Consider the following 24,130-nt stretch of genomic DNA (forward strand, 5'->3'; position numbering starts at 1 on the left):
TAACCTTTGCAATTTGCTATGTCTGGAATGAACTCTCAAATTTTTTTCTACAACTATGTTCAATCCCCCAGTCTTCACCAGCTCAGAAAAAAGCATCACCATACTCCTCCACAACTGATCAATATTCAAATGCTTTTATTTATCTCAAAAATATATCTCAATTCTATTTACTTCTCCTTATTTTCATTACCCCCAGACTTCTGACTGGTCTCTTTATTTCCATTCTTGGATTGCCTTGATCTCATCTCCATACATAAACTGGCATGACCTCATTAGAACATAAAATACTTCAATACCTACTGTATTTGTAATAAAATCCAAACTTTTCATGCCACACAGGCTTGCCACACATCTTGTTCTGTTAGGACATTTGTGTGCCTGCTGTCTTGGTGGAACTAGTGATAGAGCCTTCATTCACTCCTAAAATTGTCCCAGTTGGATGATAAATTACACAGTCACCATATCCATAAGGTTATTGTGGAACCTTTCCTCTGCCTAAATTTTCCTCCCGTAAGCAAAGTTTTCTCTCCCAGGATTCAATAGTGTCTGCCTTAGGTCTCTCCTATAATTATTTTTCTTCAAAATCTGAACCAGAGTATTAAGTATAATCTTATACTGAATTGTTTTACCTGTTGACTGTTCATGCAGTTAAGATACATAAAGACAACCAGGTCCATGTCCATGTCATTTGCCCCTAAACACTTCAGGCATCAAAGTACCTGACACATGGAAGGTGTCTACAGATGTTTATTAAAAGGTTAATGTCTAAATAAACTTACCATACAGTCAGATAGTTATATAAACACATTGTATAACATTTAAATAATAAAAATGTGTTCAAGATACCAATGACCAAAACCAATAAAGAAGCAGAAGAAGTTGCTTCTGTTTTGAGAAAAAGGTTGAGTAGGGAAGGTTCTGTAAGGGGAGGAGGCCCAATCAGCATTGATGGATGGAAAAGATCATGTTATGTGATCAAGAACCTATGAGGAAAGATTTCAAAGCGGAAAGGCTGGCATTCACAAAGACAAAATGGTTTAAAACAGTGTGATTATTCCGGGAACTCAAAGTAGTTTCTATTATTAGAGTGTACAGTCTTGCATAAATGATATATTAACGTCATGAATCCCTAAGGACAAAACCTAAATTGTGAAGAACACTGCAGGAAACATAGAGAACAGCAAAGGAATTTTAAACTTAGCTTTGTTTTCATCTATAGTACTAGGATGATTTGAAAATTTCTATTGCCTGTTTATCTCACCTTATATTTCATAGAGGTTTAGATATGTAAATCAGTTTTTGAAGAGTTGTATTCCAAGCTTCATTACCATAAAAAAATCCTCTAAGCTGTGAGTTTGCTATGTAATTGTTGCAAAATTATAAAAATGTTCCATAAGGAAACTATAATGAGATTTATGTTATATAAAACTAAACTGGGCTTTTCCCTCAGATACTTTTTTGGGTTTACATTTCAAGAATTACCTCAAATTTCTATTTTGAGAAATGAATTTTCATTCATTCTTAAAAAGAAACAGACTAGAATTACTAAATTAACATTTTGACATTTATACAAATGCAAAGATGAACACATCTGTAGAATTAACCAAATATTAGGTCGAATTTTGATGTAAATAAAAATTGAAATAGAGAATTAAAACTCGTCTCAGATCTATTTATCTAGGAGAAAATATTCAAGAAATATTCTAGGTATAGATAATCATAAATGGGTTCTTTGAATATAAAAAATGTACACCAGAAGTTTCACACTGGTTGACTGCAGGACATACATGCTTTGTTTGGTATCCAGAACAATTCAAAAGTTTGAGCCAAGATTTAAATTTGGAGAAGTCACATAAAAAAAAAAATCCAGAATTCTAACCCCTCCGAAAAACTGTAAGAGCACTTAACTCTGGTGGGAAAAAAAGCACAGTCCTATAGAAGACAGTAGGTGTTCTCTAGCTCACCACACAGCCACGTCCCCATCATCCCAGGTGCTGAGATCCATGCCACTTCCCTTATGTATGTTACATGCCATGACTTGTACCAATCAAAAAACCCCAACCATTAAAGACTATTTGAGAATTATCAAAATGTCTAGGAAAATATTTCGAACTTGGTCATCTGTAATACTGAGAACTGAATGTAATACTATCTTAATAAAATCAACTAAAATTAGAACAATTCAGAATTCAATCTTTGCTTTCTTGGATTTTGTTTGTGATTTAAATTATATTTAAAAATCCCCCAAAAGCCAAACAAATTTCATATACCATTTTTTTCCTCCTGATCAGTAAGCTATTTATTTTGGCATCTGGTCAATATAATACAATTAGCAGTAAAATAATCCAAAGATGGGTAACGTGTTTGATCTGTGCTTTGAATGCAAATACTTCCCTATGTCTTTCAATATAGCAGAAGTAATCTAAGTTATTCAAATATATTAAAACACTTGATATGTTTTCAATATCCACACTATCCTAGAATAGGAGAAAGAAAGCTAGGAGAGTTATTTCCATGGGAAGTAATAGGCACTTACCTTAGCTATCTGGACACACCAGTTAAGCAGCAGTTGGGATCCAATGTTGTCCTTGTGTTCGTGGACATAATCCAACAGGCAGCCATGGGGCATAAGCTGTGTAACCAGCTGAATGGTTGGGCTCAGACACACACCCAATAACCGGACTAAGTGTGGATGATCCATACTTGCCATGATCAAAGCTTCCTATAAAAAAATTAATAAATAACACCATCATTTCAACTCAAATTTCTTTATAGCACTATATTAATGGTGCTGATCATAGTTTTGAAAATGCACTCTCATTCAATGGAATCAATTAAAAATGAAAAGACATTAATACAGCTATTATAGTCTTAAAGTGATTTAATGCAAGTAAAATTAAGTGAAAAATAAAGACTATACTTTTGTTAAAATGGAAAATGTTATAGAATTGAATGCATATAAAATTAATATTAGTGTTTTCTCTTTTGTAACATGGACAATATTTGATTTTATTTGCTGCTAAGTTAGTTGATATTAAATCCTAGCTTATACTGTGGATTTTAAACTTTTGATCTTTAGTTCTAGAATACAATAATCTATACAAATGCAGTTATTTTCATGTAGTATAAGGTGACCCAACGTTAAGTCATCCATTATTAGTGTGGATTTAGAGAGCATACACAGGTGTAATTTATAAATTATAAATATCAAAGCTTAAACAATTATAAGCAATATGCCATTGTGGATTTATGTAGAAAAATAAACCTTTTAATACGACATTTTGTTCCATAACTTTGTCTTTACTCAAATTTATCTCATTTCCAAAATTATAAGTGATGTATTATTCATCGAATCATAAAATTTGAGAGCTAAGACTATAAAAAATTGTCTACTCCAACTTTATCATTTCATAAAATGACAAAACAGCTCTAATTTCTTTATCATAATCATGTCACTTTGGTTAAATGAAGATAAAATTGGACATATGATAGTTATTCAGTGCATCTTAAAGTTGGCCTCCAATTAAAAGTTATTTTAAGTTATCTACTACAATTTGAAACAGATAGGACCTTACACACACACACATACATGCACGTGCACACACACACACATGCATGCGCACACACACATACATGCATGCGCACACACAGACACACACATACATGCATGCACACACACACATGCATGCGCACACACACATACATGCATGCGCACACACAGACACACACATACATGCACGCGCACACACACATACATGCATGCGCACACACATACATGCACGCGCACACACATACATGCATGCACACACACATACATGCACGCGCACACACACACATGCATGCGCACACACACATACATGCACGCGCACACACATACATGCATGCACACACATACATGCATGCGCACACACACACATGCATGCGCACACACACATACATGCATGTGCACGCACACACACATGCATGCATGCGCACACACAGACACACACATACATGCATGCGCGCGCACACACACATACATGCATGCGCACACACACAGACACATACATGCATGCGCACACACACACACACACACAGGGGTGGCACATATACGGCCATTTATTATCAGTCAGTTTATCTACACCGAAGCCATGAGAATGTTATTGTAGCATTCTTGAATATTTTCTGTAACTTTGAAATTTTTCAAAACAAAAAATAGAGGACAGAAAGCTCTGCTGACCTTTTGTTTAAGATGGCATGGCAGATTGAACAAACAAATTTACTTCCATTTCCTCTCAATTCCATTATACTAGCAACAAAGGAATTAATGAAGGGGCACACACCAACAGTCATAGAGAGGAGGCAATAAAGATAGAATAATAAGAGTAGGAAGTGGCTTACTAGTCGTAACTAATTTAGTGTATGTATGACATCTGAAGCCTGATGTAGCAGGTAGGGAAACTGAGAAGTCCAATTGACACCACATGCGTAAGCCACCAAAGGCTCAAGTAGTGTTAGCACCACAAATTTCTGCAAATGGAGCAGGAGGGAGAAACTGACTTTAGCAGGATTGTTTCAAAGTGTATTTAGGAGGGACCTAAGACTACAGATCTCCTCCCTTTCATCAAAAGGATTGTGGACTATGGGCATTAGGCAAAATGGAAAGGGAAGTACTCTGGTGAAAATAGTAGGATTATGTAAATTTATATGTGGGGGAAATTAGGGCCACCTTCTAGTTTCTTCTCCCAAATGGAGCTGTGACTTCAAAATTCTGAAGTTTAAGTTGTTTAAACCTTAAATTCCAAATCCAGCAAAATTTCAATTGAGTGGATATTCAGGCATGTCTGCTCTTAAACGCTTATCTCAGGGGGCGCCTGGGTGGCTTATTCACCTGAGTGTTGGACTACTGGTTTTGGCTCAGGTCATGATCATAGGGTCATGAGATCAAGCCTGGCATTGGGCTCTGTGCTCAGCAGGGAGTCTGCTTGAGATTCTCTTCCTCTGCCCCTCCCCCATTCATACTCTCCCTCTGTCTCTCTCTCTCAAATAAATAAATCTTAAAAACCCCATAAATTTATCTCACATACTTCCTTTCTCTGTTAGATGTGTTCATTAAACAAGAGAGGGCGGTTAAAAGAGTACATTTAGGGGCGCCTGGGTGGCATAGCGGTTAAGCGTCTGCCTTCGGCTCAGGGCGTGATCCCGGCGTTATGGGATCGAGCCCCACATCAGGCTCCTCTGCTATGAGCCTGCTTCTTCCTCTCCCACTCCCCCTGCTTGTGTTCCCTCTCTCGCTGGCTGTCTCTATCCTGTCAAATAAATAAATAAATAAATCTTTAAAAAAAAAAGAGTACATTTAATTGAGGAAACAAAAAATGACAGTGAAGGGATATTCCAGAATAAAAGCTGTACAGGAGACCAAGATAGCAGTCAGTCCAGAATGGAGTGGGACATATGGATCTGGAAAAGGTAATCCCAGAAGATGGAGAAGACAGAATACCTAATGAGTTTAAAATACATTAAGAGTATGTATATTTAGCAGAAGCTGAAGGTCAAATTAGGATTGATGCACAGAAACTTAAGCAAAAGTAAAATGAAGACATTGATTTGATGTAAAGTGCAAGACACGCACAAGAAAAGAAAATCATGTATTTACTATAGAGTATGTCTGGGAAGAGTTACGTAAGCATAAGGACATAAATACGAAATGCTGATATAAGCAAACACCATATGACTCTACTGGAAAATGAAGGGAAGGGAAGTATACTATACTTCTGCAAGGGGGTGATGGGAAGAAAGTGAAAGGTACATTTCTGTTGTTCATAGTGACAAGTTAGTATATAATGTATAAAATGGAAAAATCCAGAGTTGACAGTGTAAGCATTATATTTAGATACAGAGTTAAGTGAAAAATATAAATTGCTGAGATACTGAAAATGATTACTTTGGGCAGTGGAACACAGGCAGGAAAGGGAGTGGAGAGTCACTCTAGACTTCTGTCTTTTACTATTTGCCTTGTAGAAGTATTTGACTTTTATTATTATTACCCTAGAGCTATTCGAGAGGACATTATTAACTTTTAATCTCCACTACTATTTTAGTGGTGTTGATTTCAGCTGAATCTAAAGATTATTGACAGTTATGGTGTATGCCTGATGGAGTATGTGGATTTACTGGATCCAGCCAGGGTCTTAGATGAGGTATAACCTTTTACTTTTTTGAGTAAGGAGGAGTGGCGCAGAATAAGCAAGTGTCTTTGAGAAAGAAGACATATAAGGCCAAACAGAAACAATAAGCTGGTGAAATGGTGTCAGCTCAACTCAAAAGACTGTTTTTGAGCCTTTGTGGGCAGAAGCTGAAATTGCTATTCCACATGGCTTCCAAATATATGTTGCAATTCCCCCTTCCTCAGTGGCCCCAGGGAGCCAGAGTAATAGAACAGGGGAGAACACCAGTTTCTACACTTGCTTGCTGAGCCCCCCACCACAGCAACACCTGAGGACTAGCAGCCCAGGGAGCGCTGAGGGGCATCACCTCTAGCAAGGACACTGGCATCCTCAGGTGGTACCAGTCAACAGTGGCACCAGCCACCGGTGCCAGGGGGACGACCTCTCTGGCTCAGAGAGAAGAGATGCTCCACGTGGGGGCCAGGCCGGTAAGGAAGGACACTGCAAATATCACAGGAAGACTGTGACTGGGACATTGGTTTATAGGTACACATGAGGCACCCAGTGAGTGTCCAAACTTTATGGGAGACTTCTTTAGAGGTTGGAGTTTCTGCATAATCAGCAAAGCCAGAAATTTGAGTTATTACTATGAATATGGCCCCATCTGGATCCAAAAGGTAGAAACTTTTCGGTTTTACTTACTGTATATTTTAGTAAACATTTGAAATAAAGCAAACCAATGTAGTTATTAGGAGAGTGCGTAGAAGAATATTAGCCAAGTAATACTGTATTGTTATTAATTAATTAATTATTAACATTAATATTGAAAGTATAAACCAGAGGGTTCCTTCACTGAATTATGATGTGCACACATATATACACATATACACCAACAAATAAGCAAAACATGTAATCAAATTAAATATCTAATTTAATTAAGTTCCAAATTAGATATTATCTAATTAAGTTAAATTGATACTGATTACATTTTCTCTATTTCTCTTCTGGTGGCGTTCAGTCTTTTATGAGCAAAGAGTCACCTTAGGTTTGTCATTTGTAAGTAGCTATCCCGGCCTCACTCCCAGATAATCGGGGCCAGAAGTAGATCAGGAATTTGCATTTGTAGCAAGCTCCTCAGATTAAGCTACTGTAGGAAATATGAAAATGGAGGACCTCTGGAATGTTGTCATAAGATGTATCTATAATCCATTGCAAAAATAGTCACTTACAATTGTGGTTTGATCCCCATTATAACACTAGAAGCAGTCAAAGCACATAGTAATTCTCAGCTGTAAAAGGAGAAAACCAAAGCTGGGTGGGCTTACTGCCCAGGTTATATTTGATAAGTAGAAGGATTAGATTTAAGATTGAGGATTTCTGATTCTTAGTGCAGTTTCTACTTCTTATGATACTATACTTTATAAATTTCAGTTCCATCAGCACTTCGCACTGTAGATGCTTATCTTGTTAACAAGAAGACAGCTCCAAACACCTGACATTAGTCGTACCTGAAGAATTGGGTCAAATTATACTTTATTTCCTGAGAAGCAACTAAAATCAAACACCAAATTTGCACTAACAGGTAAACTGCCATTACTTACAATACGCTTTCAGAAAAAGCCAAAGAAAACATATTTCTCTGATTTCCTGAAAGCATTATATGGTGCAGGCCATTTCTTGAGAAAGAAAATGATGAAATTTAAGGTAAAAGAAAGATTTAGAGGTTATTTCAGGCTTCTTTTTCAGGATGAAATACATAAACAATTTTTTTTTTCTTTTACAACTCAAGGAGTAATGATAATTCCATTCTGAATATGCATGTGAAAAGTTTACATCAGAAGAGTGTAAAAAAGTCACATGAAAGTTCTCTTTTAAAAATCTATTAGTAAGTCCTGGCAAAAAAGCTGGGGTTGTATTAAGGAAAATTGCTCATCACACTACAAAGAGTATTTGAAACCAAATTGCAGAGTATTTGCATAATAGTTCTCTTTTTTTTGAGAAAGAAAAGATGAACAAGACACTAATTGTAGGTTTTATTTTTTTCATAAAGGAAATAGCAGATGGCTTTTTTGGGGGATAGGGAAAGAGATAAAGAAAAGAGAACGTGGATTCATTTAGAGTGATGAGTGGGATGGAAAGGGAAAAAAATTCCAATATTTTAATAATGGAGTGTTGGATTTCAATAAATTGCTCTGTGTTGAAGTTAATAATGTCCCCTGTTACCTATCTCCGTGTGGGGCCTGTGGAAGCAATTTTGGAATCTTTGCTGCTGTCACTAGAAAATGTCACCAAAGGCCACTGGAATAAATACAAGTTGACAGGTGCATTATCTATTTTTTCAGAAATAAAATTAGTTTCTGTCTTTGTTTTCCCCTTTACTTTATAAAATTTTTTCTTGTAGGTGAATTAAAGAGTTTTCTCATTGGACAGAGGGGAAGGATGTAACAGGTGCTACACTGAAAACTCTAAAGCAAGAACATTTTTCTTTATAATGAAGTCTGGTTTGAATAAGGACTTTTTTTTTTTAAACTATCAAGGGAAGACCAGGGAATAGACAAAAAGCTCTGAAGCATGTGTGCCATTATTCTCTTGCCTATGCTGTTTGTATCTCTATTTGTGTCTGAAGGGAAGACATTTCTGTACAATAATAAAAGTAAGCAATACCATTTGTCACATTAAGGTATCATTTTGCCCAGCCTTCAGATGTTTATACCTTGCCACTTAAACTTGTTTTCTCACTCACGTTGGTTAGCGGTTTCACAAAAAGAAAAAGGAAAAAAAAAAAAAAATATGGCCAGTGAAAACTTACAGGCTTTTCTGTTTTTTAAAAATGTTAACTTCAGCCAAGCTTTCACTATTTCATTATGTCTATGGACCATTACTTCAATACCCTCCAGCTGAAAATGGGTAAAATCTCATTGCATCAGGGATAAGGAAGATAAAAAGAGGGATAGAGGAAAAGAAAAGATAGACAATTAATGCAGACATAAAACTGTGCTTAATGCAACAGTCAGCAGATTTGCGAATGCTTGGCACAAGTGCCTCTCTTAAGGATAGTGAGGGTGATGGGATGAAGAAAACAAAGGAGATAATGCTGACAGCAGTGATGAAAGATGGAATAAAATTATTGGCCCATAATAATGTTTTACAAACATGTTTTGCTGCAGATGGTATCTAGATAATAAAATAAATGAAATCTGCATCTGTTTCCTCGCATCAAGAATAAATAATAATTTACTTGTGTGAGTAGGTGAACAGCAACTAGACAGACTGAATTGATATGCCATTAAATTTAAGTCTGTCCACATTGCTGGCTGGGCTCAGCATTCTTTTCTAATCTCTGGGCATCTTTTGGGTGAACACGAACAATCAAGATTAGGATCCTTCTAACTTTTAGTGTCAAAAGTGTTCCAGCCCCATTCTCCACCATTCACCCACTGAGAAGCTGCATCTCAGATTAGATTCTGCTAACAGTGCTACACAATGAACTTCATGACTTCATGAGTCATTCCATACTAGGTCGATTCCTACTTTCTGGCTGTGTTTTTTACCTTCCCCTACCCCTAGTTACACTGAATTTCCCTTCAGCTTTATATTTTCCTACCCTTTTGTTATACATTTCCTCACTTAAAAATATTTACTGAGGATCTGCTATGTGCTTGCCACTGTTACTGAAGCTGGGTCTACTATACCATCTCTATCGTTATGAAGCTTTCACTCTACTGGGAGAGGCAACAAATATACAGGAAAATCAAATATAAAACAGACATATAAGTAATTATAAGTCATATTAAAAGTTATAGACAAAATAAATAGAATATTGTGATAGATAATGAAATGGTGGTTGGAGAGCTACTTTAAATAAAGGTAGTCAGGAAATGTGTCCTGAGATCTGAATTACGAGAAGGCAGACAGACAAATGTAAGGAAAGAGTGTAAGAGCTGGGTCAATTTGGGAAGCTCTGTGTAGACTCAAGTGTCTGGAATTTAGCAAGAGCCGTGATGGCAATGAGATGAGATTGGAAATGTAAGTAGAGGCCAGATCATGAAAGGTTTTGCAGTAGTGGGAAGAACACTGGATTCATTCATAATTTTTTAAATGCCTGCTTTCTATTATGCTTCATTTATTCCTCTCTCAGACTGAACTCCAGCGTTGACTATTACAATAAAGCATTTACCATCATCATATAATTTTTTCCCCTTGATATTCCCATTGTGTCACTCCTTGGCCAGAGGCAACTCCCACCATTTAATTCTCCTCAAACTTTCAAATGTTATTTGGGAAAGGAATCAATTCAGGGAGATTTGTCCTAAATCTCCTGATTTGATTCTCCTAAAATAGCCCTTTGTTATCTTTTTAAATTTCTTATTGACTCTATTACATTTATTATGATGTGTATCTCTGAGCAGAAAAAAAAAAAAAACCACACAAATAACAAAAACAACTTTCTACCTTTCACAATATTTACTGCTTAATGCACTCCTGACATCATCCCATTTTGTTCCCGTGAATGATTTGCCATTGTTTATCTCTAATACAACTTCATCTTTACTCTATGTTGGTACCTTCACTGTAACTACAAGTCAGTATATTTAGATATCCCATATTCCAAAAGTGAAAGTTCCCTAAATTTTGCCATTTCTTTACTTTGGTAATATTTGCTATTTCCACTTCGGCTATTTCTTCATTTCATAGTCTTTCACTCCCTATGGCTCTAGTTTTTTGCAACTTGCTGCATTCTTACTATTCAAATCACTCTTGAAAAAGCACCAATGGCCTCCTTTTTACCAGTCAACATGTTTATTCTCTCATTTTTACATTGACCTGAGTTTCTGCACTGTTTTATCTCACTGGCCATGCTACTTTTTGAAAATCCCTCTGTGGCTGATGTTAATATTTTATTCTATCCTAAATCTTTAGTCTCTCTGAGAACTCTCATTACAATTATTGATCCTGCTTTTTGCTTTTTCCTTCCATACCCTCAACGTGGAAATGCTACCATGGCTTTGTCCCTAACACTCTTTGCTTTCATCTGTAATCTCTCGCATCCATATATTTTACGATTTTAAGAGACTTGACAGAGTTATCAAAAAATATATGGAGTTCACTGTAAAATTGTGTGGTTTTTCATAATTCGATTTAATTTGAAGCTCTGTAAGTAGCATTGCTATTAATAGGATAGAAAACAAAATTCATTGTAATCATATCCAAAATGCTTGTGTAAAATATCTGTCCAAAATATCCCAAACATAAAAATTATGCTGTACCCATATTCTAAGCTTTCTTTTCTACACCTGTAATTTCAGCTGTCATCTCTGAGCAGGAACAAATAGCTCTTTGTAAGTGTGTATCTCCTATTTCATTTTTATTAATTATTTGTTAAATATCTGCCATTGTTGATGTCTCTGAAAGTAGTAATATTATTTTATCATATTCATTAGTCTATTACCAAATTTTTATAGAGTGTATAACTCATAGTAAGGAAGTGATAAAATTTTCTTAATAAACGAACAGATTCTTTATTATATTTATTATACTCCCCCCTTCCCAACCTACCTCATCCCAGGAATCAACCCATATTTCAAATGCTTTCTAGTCACCTTGACATAGATATCCTACCGGACCTTAAATTTAAGGCACAAAGTAAATTTAACCATAAGAGCTTGTCTGCTAACTGATAATTTCCTAAATTTTAGAACATTTTCTAACTTGGTTTTCAAATCTTGGATTCTATCTTTTCCCATTGTTTTACATTCTACTCATATCAAATATTTTGCCAAGTCTTATTAATTGTTTTTTCCCCAATGGAGTACAAATCTATATGGTTCTATGTATTTTTATTCTGACCCTTACTTAAGTTCAGACTTTCTTCACTACTGTAAAAAGAATGTTGATTTTTTTTTTCATTACCTCCAGTCTATTTTTGTTATAACCTGCAAAAAATCCCAGGCATTTTTGTGTTGCCACATGGAAAGCTTTAACTTGCATGTACTCAATAAATATTTGTTTAATTAAATTTGACATGCTGAAAATTATAATAAATTTTGTAATAAAGAAGCTTAGACTTTGCTCTCAGCTATGACACTAATGATTTGTGGGTCAGGCCTGCTATTTTTCTTTGCCCCTCCATATCCATTCTCCATCCTTCTTCACTTCTCCATGTGCCCAGTGAAACTGAACCAAATGGATGACAAGAGGCAACCTTGTCTCCTGGCTTTCATTTGGGGTCAGCCAATGAAAAGCAAGAACAGAATATTGAGGAGAGAAGAGAATAAGTATCTGTCCCCCACCACTTCCCTGCAACCCCCAAAGGCTACAGTTGCTGTCAGTTCAGGGTAACCTTCCCCTTGTTCCTTCAGGACTCACAGTTCCATTATTAATCTTGAGATACTTCAACAATCCTTGTTGATGTTCCTCAACCCTGCCCGCACCTGTATTAAAACCCCTTTGCTAAACTCTCTACCATTACTCCAATTTTGTATACCATGTGATTCCTGCTGGGATTCTTCTGATGCAGTAATCTTGGACAAGTCACATAACCTAACACTTATTTGTAAAATGAGAGTTTGGGTCACTGATGGCAAAACATGGCATGCATGCTATTCCAATACCCACTCCCCTTGCCCACGGCAGATATTGCTAAACAATCACTGTAGTAGGCTGATATGAATCCTAAAATAAGTCCACACTCTAATTCCAGGAACCTGTGAATATTACCTTATTTAGAAAAAGGGTCTGTACAGAAACAATTAAGTTAGGGGTTTTGACATGAGGAGATCATCCTAGATCATCTAGGTGGGCCTTAATACTATTACAAGTATTCTTACAGGAGAGAGGCAGAAGGAGATTAGATAGGGATACACTGAGAAGAAAGCAGCATGAAGAAGGCAGAGATGACAGTGATGCAGACATAAGACAAGGAGGAACGGCAGCCAGCAGAAGCTAGAGGAGGCAAGAAACAGGTTTTTCCTTAGAACTTCTGGAGGGTATGCAGACCTACCAACACCTTGATTTCAGAAGTCTAGCCTCCAGAAATGTGATATAACATATTTCTGTTGTTTTGAGTCATCAAATTTGTGGTAATTTGTTATAGCAGCCACAGGAAACTGACACAATTACTGTATTCTTTCCTGTCTGGACTGAGTAAAGACACCCAATCCTTCTCAGTTCCATTCTTTAAGCAACCAAAACCAATTTATTGGGAGGTAAAGGTGAGATTAAATATCATTGCCTTGATTTTACACATATTTTAGAAGTTAATGTTGCTACCAAACCTTATTTAATTTGGTTGTAGTATATTAGTCTAACCCAAATAATGCAGATACTTTTAATTTAGAAATTAACATATACATATAATAGCTAAATTATATGGTATAGGCAAAGAGCTTACCACAATTCCTAGTGGACTTTTAAAAAATTCAGTTAGTAGTACATTGTATTAAATCAATTATATCAATAGGGAATGTGATTGTTGACTAGGAAAGGCACAGCCAACAGTCTAGGAAAAAACACTTTAGCTGCAGGGTAACTAGTCACTTTGATCTTTTCGAGTCCTGGGTTAGGGGGTGGGGGGCGGGGGCAGGAATTTGGAAAGGCAGGCAGGAAAACCAACCAAAAAAACAAACTTTTTTTTTTTTTTCTGTCAGCACTTTACAAGCTATTACTTTCTATTTAACTCCATGGAGATCTAGAAACATCTCCTCCCCCCTCAACATAAAGTAGTCATGAAGAGTAGGAGAAGGCCAAAGTGGCTTATTGAGTTGCAAGAGAACATCAAGGACTACATAAATTTGTTCTGTAACAAACAGTAGCTATGATTGCAGTGATAACGATAAATAGCAATCGGGGTTAAAGTAGATAATAGAGACCAAGAGGTCCTGGTGAAGGCTTGTAGTTAGGGCAGAAACACTTTACTGCCTACTGATTAATCTTAGCAATGTTACAGAACAAGAAGCACAGAGGTATCTGTAATGAACATTTCAGAACTGATAGGGAAGAACAAGCTCAGCAAGGGCCAGCATGGATCTTCTGGAGAGGACACTGCAATATGCTACCGAGAAGGAAAACACAAACATACCAGAACTAGAATCAGTCATCCAAGCCTATGGATTCCAACACCAGGCACAAAGGAATAATTATCAACTTCCAAATAATGTTTATGGATTTCATTTTTTCTCTTTATAAATGAAACTCAATTTCTGTAAGATTTATTTAATCTGTAAGATCTATATTTAGTTCAGCTATAGCTTTTCAGTTGTTAGTAAACATTATTGTCCCTCTAAAGTCACCCATTAGAAAGATACATGAAATAAAGTCACCTGGAAAAGAATTCCATCAGATCATAAGAATAACCGCTACTTGTTGTTGAATTGTGCCTGGCACAATGCTGTTGATTTTACTTATGAACTCATGTAGTCCTCAGGACAATCTTGTTCAACAGATACTATCATATCTAACTGATAAGGAGGTGAGTTTGAGAAGGATAAGCAATCTGCCAAGATCCTAAAGTTAGTAAGTAGCCAAGCTGGGATCTGAATCTGGTTCTCATTATATTCCCAGCCAACATTCTATCATGTTATCTCCTCAGGATCCATTAATGTCTAGGTGACCAGGTAGACACAGCAGATTTTGTACTCATTATCCTAGTGTCCTGATTGGAGTTATCACTGATAAGAATAACCCCTTAACTGAATCTTTATGAAGTGTCATTCTAATAGGTACTCACCATCCTTTTTTTTTTTTTTTTTTTTTTTTTGCATAAATCAAATGAGTACAACTTACCCTCAACCACTTGGAATTAATCCACCAATAATAAAATGCTAGATAGCTTTTGCAGGAAGGGCCTAAGACTAACCCATATTTTTATTCTCATTTCTGCATAGGATAACTTATTTCTAGGAATGTTCAATTATTTAAGAAAATAAATTTGACTTAAAATAGATCAGAATCTAGTAATTTTGGTAATAACTCTTATTTAGTCACTTAGGATTTTATGATTTTCTATTTTGTATAATTTGGGGAATTAATACTCAATTCTACTTTCCTAGATACTGTACCTCCCTTAAAGGAAGACATCTATTGTCTTTCTAATTCACAAGAATAATCTGTTAATTAATGACAATTATATTAAAGGCATGTAACAACAAACAACTAAATAAAATTAGGGAAACCATCCCTTAATACCTAAGTAAAATCTCAAATATACCTCTGATAAAGGAGCAGGCTGGACTGTATTCTTTATGACTTACTCAAGATACAGTAGTGACTTTAATTAAGTCTTCCATTTTTCACTTACTAGTCTCATGCTCATATAGGATAATTCATATGTAGAAATCATTTGTCCTATCATTTATTTCTTCCTTATCTCTTCTACTTTTTATAATGAACTTAATTATTACCATCAGATATATTAAATTTGAAACCATGATTTATATGCAAGTTCTTATATTAAATATTCATGTCAATGTTATTTTAATATTCTACACTGATCCTGATGTCAAGGGCATTCAGTTAGAGGCAATAACCAGAAAAAGTCTGCATTAATGTTATTTATGCTTTTATGTTTTTAATATAGTAACAGTAAATGATATTACCACCTACCCAGGCAAAATGAGTTAAAATGAACCCTGCAAGAAAATATATGGTCTCACGGAAAACCCCTATTGTTAACGTATTTGCTTCAGGAGGCTATGAGTCAAAGGAATGTGTGGCTTTGTGGCTAGATACACACTGTGCAGGGGTTAGAAAGTAGCAGCGGAAAAAGAAGTACCTCATAAAGAATCTCTGCAAGAAGGCATCCAATCCTGATCTGGCATTTGAAACCAGCCACTGAAAATTAACCAATATTTTAGAAATGGAATGGTATCTTAGATTTCTATAACGGCTACCCTAGAAAAGGTCAATTCATGGTCATTACATTCATCATCAGCAAACTCAAACGGTAGTGCAGCGAACTCAAACGGTAGTGCAGCGCACTCGAATACTTATTTTGTTATATATTACTTTATTAATAACTGTATGTAGTTTAGAGTATTCACAGGGAATAGCTAGCCATTCTTCATTCATTCATTAACTGATCCATTCATTAACTAACCATTGTCTAATAGTTATCCTATACAATTTTTGTAACCTCCATGAGAGTACAAAAATTGAAAAGACATATATTCTACTTTCAAGTAGTTAATATTGTAGTAAAAGTCTTTAAAATTGAGTGAAACTAGTTATGAACATGAATAATAGTTATGATAAATATTTATGATACACGTTATTTTTAATAATAATTCACTGAAAACAGAAGAAACTGTGGGAAAACAAAAGCTTTGTTGGGAAGAAAAATACAAGTGTGGATACTAGTATGAGGAAAGAACATGTTGTAAAAGAATAAATAACATGGGTTGGGTGATATGATGAGGAGAATGAGGTGTGGACATTGATTCATGTGAATTCTTTCCAGAGTCTGCTCTTCTACTAGTTATGTGATAAGAAGCAAGTTACTCACACTGTCAAAACCTCAGGGTCCTTGCCTATATAGAGCTAAAGATCAGTAATGCCTACCTATCTCATATAACAACCATTTCACATAACATGTATAAAAGGGTCTACCACAGAGACTGGTACATAACATTTATACAATATAATTAGCTTCCATTCCTTCAAAAATCAGGAAAGTGGGTAAGTCTGCATGCAAAGGGAATAGGAATAGATCAGCTGATATGGCGAATATAGTACATGACAGAACACAGTTAAGGAGCAAAGCTGGAAAGGCAGGCTGGTACTAGGGCTTGGAAGAATTTAAGTTAATAGTCTGATGTTTCGATTTTATTCTATCAAAATGAGGATCAACTCAAAATTCTTGCCCAAGAAACATAATCTAGCAGCACTCCTCAGAACAAATCATTGGCAAAGTGTCTGAAAATCAAGAGACTGGTAAACTGCTGTCCATGAATGAGGTAATTCACTGAGAGTGAATCCTGAGAAATCTGAAATGAATGCCTAACTTGCCAAAGGCAGATACATTCTTAAAGGACTTAAAGCTTGTGTATTCTCGTATTTGAGCTGGGGTTTCCGACTTCCACTTTTTTTTTTTTTTTCAGCCCTTCAATAAATAACAGAGAATCTTAAAGAATTTGTCTTGTGGATGGTGAAGACCTGGTCTACAGGTCAATATAAAAATATTTTCCTGTTCTTTCTGGGCACGCATACCCTCTTTTAATCCTCCTCCCTGTCATGGGAAATGATTTGCATCCAATATGAGCAGAATTTTGCTTCTCAACATCTGTTCTCATCCTTCCCACACCCGGTTGTATTTTCTTCATAATCCACTTAATCCATATGGATGAATTTCTTTTCCATCAAATTCCATGTGAGCGCTGGTCAGTCTGGTTCACTGCCTCAATCACACATATTGTCTACCTAATATCGGCATAGCAATTACTTTTTGACCATTCTGCTAAACAGTTCTGAAAAGGGGAAAAGAATTTATGGTATGCAATAGTCACTGTGCTAAAAATGTCGGTTCTTTACAGGTAGACACAGGGTCAGCTTTCTGAGGGCGCATGCTGTGACTTCCGTCTGTAGTATCTATTAATTGTTACTATGGCATTGTTCTATCCCCACATATGAGTATATAAAAAACTCTGGGGCTATTCTACTAATCTTTTCTACTGTTTATCCTTTAGAATATTATAGCCTTGTGTAAATATTATCTAACTTTAAGAATCTGATGACCACGACCTAAGTCTTCATTCGAAGAACCAGATTGAACTGAGACGGAACTTGTGCTAGAAACCTAAATATAAGATCATTTTGAGAGTTAAAAATCAAAAATTTAAAGTCGCTAGTCATGATTATGAAAATTTTGGATTATTAGAAAATGTTTCTGTGGCACTTCAACTCTTAGAAGTTATTTGCTTCCATCTGTTTCATCAGAGGAACCAGAAAATTATTATTTATGATAACACTTACATAGGTTACTTACATTAAAATAATTCATATATTCAGAACAATTATTCATCAAATCTTCAAATGGTATGCAAAACCCACTTGTAAAAAAATAAATTCTTCGCTTTTTAGGTATTTTAATTGAAATTTATATCAATTAAAATTCACAGACGTTAAAACATGTTCTGGAACACCATAAGCCGAAATTTATTCAATTTTAAAAATCATAGTATAGAGAAAGCAAGTATTTGAAGGTTCTTCTAAACCAATTTCAGTGATTTTTAAGTGCAAACTATGCAATTAAATTTTAAGTGTGATTAAAGAAGCAATGTACTTGAGGATACCTGCAATATCAGTACAGAGTTACGGCATTTTTTAACATTAAGCATTTTTGCACAACTAATATATTTTCTTTGAAAATGTGATGGAAATATTTAAATACTTCATTTGGTAGTTATTGGATGCCTTTATATGGCTTTGAAAAAAAAATACCTACAGATATTCTGGTTATGAGCTAAGAATTTCTAACAGGACAGTGTACTTTTTTTTTTTTTGAAGACTTTTATTTATTTATCTGAGAGACAGACAGTGAGAGAGAGCACAACCACGGGGAGAGGCAGAGGGAGAAGCAGACTCCCTAGACTCCAGATCACAACCCAAAGTGAAGGCAGATGCTTAACTGACTGAGCCCTCCAAGCACCTACGGCACACTGTACTTTCTGGAGAAGACATCCAATAATGGAATTCACTTGATCAACAAACACAGAGATTTACTTCGCATTTAACATGTATCCAGCCATATTCTAAAAATAAAAACTAACTACATATCACACGCATTCATAAAAAAAATGCAAGAAGAATGAAATTTAGAAAAATATTTCTTGTAGACAGGACATGTTAATAAAACAATGTAAATGACAAACAGAGATTAGAGAGGGGTCACAGAGGCTATTTTTGGTCAATTATACTAATTAATAATACCTTCTATTTTTTTTCTAGATTCTAAAAATGTTCACTAGAAAAACAAATTAATTTTTGACTTTGCCCCTTAGGTTTCCTTTAATAGTGGAATTCAAACAATTTAAAAGACAATTGGAATGTCTATTTTTCATTTGGCTATGCATTTCTTTGAGAAGAATAAAAAAAAGTATTATGAAAAGAGAGATAGTACACTAGATAGTTTCCTTCCCCATTAATTTTAAAGTAATTGCTAGAGCAAAAGCCATGTCTATCGTGCATGTCTGAATGGCCTCAAGGAAGATCCAATTACAAACTGATATATTTTCAACACACATAGTTTGCATATTTAATTCAGGTGTAACTCCAAAAGGAAATATCTCTTTGGTTTTAAATCTGTAATAGGTTTTGGTTCACCTGGTTCTTTTCAATACATCAGGATAATTTCCTGGAATTTGGTGGGTTTTTTGTTATTCATAGGTGCATATATGGAACACTTGCTGTCACAGAGGTGCATTTTATTGGGTAAATGATCATTTGTACATTTGAAGATAAATATGTTCATCAAGCACATAAGAATGGATACCAATATATTTATAGAACAACATATATAATAAGGGCTAAGATTCATATATTTAGCACTTGCAAAGTATATTGGAGCAATTTAACATTTCTTTCTTAATCCCTGGGAAGAGTCTGATATATTTTGATTAAGAACATAGAACAAAATATATTTTGAATACTAGACTAGTTTTCTGTATTATTGAATTTTAAACTTTGTCTAGAAGTCTGGATATAAAGATTAAAATTACGCAGGTGAATAAGGAACATGAAAACACACTTCATGTTTAAGTACTCATATAGAAAAACACAGATACATCTATCCTGACTTAAAATACATATATAGTAAGGGGTGCCTGGGTGGCTCAGTCGGTGGTAAGCGTCAGCCTTTGGCTTGGTCATGATCCCAGGGTCCTGGGATCGAGCCCTGTGTTAGGCTCCTTGCTTGAGGGGAACCTGCTTCTCCCTCTCCTCCTACCTCATTGCTCTCTCTCTTTCTCTCTCTAATAAATAAATAAAATCTTTTTAAAAAATACATATATAGTACATATATGTCTATATATAATATATAACATTAAATTTACTTATATTAACTTCTTCTTCCTAATATAGTATATACAGATCTATTTACATTTTCTTTTAAAATTTTTTAGGCATATTTATTTATTTGTGGCACTTCTTTTTTTACCATTTATTTCACATTAATATAAAATATCCCTAAAAATTATAATGATCAGGTAGTAAGCCAAGCCCATAAACTTACTTACTGAAACTTGGAAAAAAGAAAAGGGTTCCCTCAAGTGTGGCTATTCAATTCAATGAAAATGTGTTATCTAAGCCACATATACTAAACTTTCATAATTGAATAAATGGATAGCAAAAACAACAAAAAATGCCTCTGAGAAGTCACAATTTTAAAAAATCAGAATATTTAAATATCAAATGAGAGATAAGTTTAAATATTAAATTATTTTAATTTCAGTATGATTTTTTAAAATTTTCAATGCACTTTGTGGTTATTCGCAAATAGCCTAAATATATACATACTTGCTCTAATAACATAAGTAAATTGAGAAATAAACGCTTGAACAAATAACTTTTAATGAAAAATTTTCTAAAAATGTATAGTACATTAGTATCAAGTAAAGAATAAGTGCCTAAATGTCATTATTCAGGCACAGTCTCTCTAGTCTTAAATGCATAATAAATATTATCATGGAAAAGTCACTCCAAAATAAAGTGGAGATAATTAAAGCCAACTCTCAACATCTGTGTCAGTAAAAAGTTGTTGGTGAAAATAATCAGTTGTAGGTCTTCAATTTAGTGAGGTTGGAATTAGTTTAAGTATCAAAATACTTAAATTTCTATGGCTTGTTTTTGTCATAATTAACCAAAGTTCAAGAAACTTACATCAAAATACTTCTTGCCTTGCTTTCATTATCTCTTCACCCTATCAAATGTGTAAAGTTGAATTTCACAAGTGAAATTTTCAAAAGCAATAAACCAATGCAAATTTATAATACTAGGAAACTGCTTTCTAACCAAGACACAAAATTCAAAACACAAAAAGGAAGCTATTAATACATTTGATTTTAAAAATATTTATGCCCATTATGATATGCCATAAAGACATCAAAAGCCAAATGACAGAGGAAAAATATTTGCAACACTTACTGTAAGAGCTAATCTTTCTAATATGTGAAGAGCTTATAGAACTTAAGAAGCAAGACAACCAACTCAATTGAAAAAAAAAAAGAGCATGGATGATGAAAAGATAATAGTCAGAAAAACAGAGCTAGACAGTATCATTCACAATAAGAGAAATACTTGTTGAAAGTACACTGAGGTGGGGCGCCCGGCTGGTTCAGTCGGTTAACCGTCTGCCTTCTGCTCAGGTCATGATCCCAGGGTCCTGCAATGAAAGCCCATGTGGAGCTCCCTGCTCAGCCCCACCTAAGGCTCCCTGCTCAGTGGGGAGCCTGCTTCTCCCTCTTCCCTTCCCCCCTGCTTGTGTTCTCTCGTGCTGCTGTCTCTCTCAAATAAAATCTTTTTTAAAAAGTACACCAGAAATGTTAAAAAGTTATTTATCTGATCCCTTACTTTTTTTGGTTCCCACTACCTCTTGTAGTGGGAGACCTTTTACTTTTCTTGTCAGAATATTTCCTTTTGTTTCTGCCCATATTGGATTCTAGAGAATGTAAGTAGGAACTCTATTCCTCCTATAACACATTCTCCAAACAATGTATAATAACTAGAAATGTAGGGTTTCCTAGAGTCTATTCTAGCTTCTTTTTAGTTGCTGAGTACAGAACATCTATTAATTTGACACGACAGTAAAACTTAAAACTATAGAGATATATTTTATCTTGGCTTTGGCTTTAGCCATGCATCTCCCATATAGAATACGCTAGCCAGTCCCACTTATATTGATGAAATATATCAGTTTGAGACCCATCTTGTTTATTCATTAAGCTAATATTTATTGGGTGTTGTTAGGAGTTCAAAAAGATATATTGAACTCCTAATCACCAGTATCTCAGAGTATGACTTTGGTTGAAAAATAGGTGTTTCAGACATAAGAAGTTAAATAGATAAGGTCTTATGGGAGTAAGGTGGGCCTCGAATGCAATATGACGTGTTTTTATAAGATGGCCATCTGAAGACACAGAGACACAGGCAGAGTGCCATGTGAAGGCAAAAAACTAGAATGATGCACCTATAAGCCAAGGAATACGTGAGGCTACCAGAAGCTGAAAGAGGAAAGATCCTCCTTTAGAGTCGCTCAAGGAAGCATGACGCTGCCCATACCTTGACTTTGGACTTTGAACTTCCAGAATTGTAAGAGAACAATTTTTGCTGTTGTAAGCAAACTAAACAGCCCTACAAACAAAAATATACTGTAATATCATTTGTCACTTTTTTTTCATTTGTCACTTTTTTAATTGGAAAAATATCCAAAGATGTGATAATGCCCTGTTCTCTATTTCATAGGCCGTTGGGAAACAAGTGCTGGCATACATTGCTGGTGGAAATGCCCAATCAGTATCCTCAATGGACGGTGATTTGATTTTATCTTTGAAAATTACAGATGTGCTTGTCCTTTAACATGGGAATTCTACTCCTGGAAATTCATCCTACAGATAGAAAGATATAGCTTCTGACATGTAAAGTAACATAGGTTCTTCATTGCAGCATTTACTGTAATAGCAAAAATCTGGAAACTACCCTGTACAGGTAAAGACAAGTTACTTAAATTGTTATATAATAATAGCCTCATTATAGATGGTATGGAAAAATATATGTGTATAATTTGCTATCCTGAGTATATGGCAAATACGAGAAGAAAATATACAATACTCCAAAGCTAAAGATCTCTAAATGCAATCTCAAATTTGAAGTTATCATGGTCAATTATTGCTTTAGTGAAGATCTTAAGGCAACAAAAGTTGGGCCAAGCCAAAAGAGTTTCTGGTTTGTCAAATCTTAACCCAATAATATTTACAAATCATGAATTTTCAGATTTTAAAATGCAACCAAGGGAATAAATATACATGCCCGGAAGTAACTCATGATCTCTTCTTGACTTTTCCCTAAGGTTTACTTTTTAATTAAAATGCAATATCCAGGTCTAGAACATGTGTCAATCTGAAGATAACTTTCCAGAGTCAATGTGAAGGACAATGTAAGAATGACCGTAAGCCTAGAAACATATTATCTAGTTAACATTTCAAGAACTTGGATGCAAATCCCCACATATAATTCCAGACCCAGTTCAGAATACATCTACAGTCCTTCTCAGTAGTTCTTATGACTTAGCCACCGGTATAGCCTTCCTTCTTTATACCATCCACTTCCGCATAAAAGTCTTGTCAGTCAGCTCTGACTTTCAAGCCTCAGGAACAGCAATCTGTATAAGTATTGATAATACACAATGGTTTGTAACTGAGACTGTGTATCAAAATCACTAGAGAGATATCTAATTATGTCAACCAAAAATCTGAAAACTCCCTTGTCCAAACTAAACTTCAAATTGATCACTAGAGGAAAATACTTACCATAAAGCTAATGACTATTGGAGAGTTACATTCAAAATGTCCTTTTAAAATTTAGCCCTGTTAAAGTCATCTGACTTAAAACATCAGAACAGAGCATCTGATCAATTTGTGACCACGGTGGTTAGCATTCACTTCTGAATTATCATTATGAAAACTATTAATCAAGCCAATAGATACTATTCCTAATTGTTGAGCTATGATTTTGAGCTGTTAATGATGTTATCCATTTTTGAATACACATATTCTGTTTCCAGAAAAGAAATGTCTGGTAGAAAAATGGGATGAATATATAATTGAAAGAGTTACTCAGCCATCAGAAAGAATGATTACACAACATTTGCAGCAACATGGATGGGACTGGAGGAGATTATGCTAAGTGAAATAAGTCAAGCAGAGAAAGACAATTATCATATGGTTTCACTCATTTATGGAACATAAGAAATAAGAAGATCGGTAGGAGAAGGAAGGGAA

The 24,130-nt window shown here is 35.1% G+C and overlaps 1 protein-coding gene across 2 annotated transcripts in view; it reads right to left on the reverse strand.

The window, feature by feature from the left end:
- The window catches only part of ERBB4 (erb-b2 receptor tyrosine kinase 4), a 1,084,887-nt gene that overhangs the window by 159,541 nt on the left and 901,216 nt on the right, over positions 1-24,130 (reverse strand). For both annotated transcript variants that reach the window (XM_057304520.1, XM_057304522.1), the window contains exon 20: positions 2,537-2,722. In XM_057304520.1, coding sequence (XP_057160503.1) covers positions 2,537-2,722 — 186 coding nt within the window. The remainder of the gene's footprint in view (positions 1-2,536; positions 2,723-24,130) is intronic.

The sequence above is a fragment of the Ursus arctos genome, unplaced genomic scaffold (genome assembly GCF_023065955.2).
Source record: "Ursus arctos isolate Adak ecotype North America unplaced genomic scaffold, UrsArc2.0 scaffold_1, whole genome shotgun sequence".
Lineage (NCBI taxonomy): Eukaryota > Metazoa > Chordata > Mammalia > Carnivora > Ursidae > Ursus > Ursus arctos.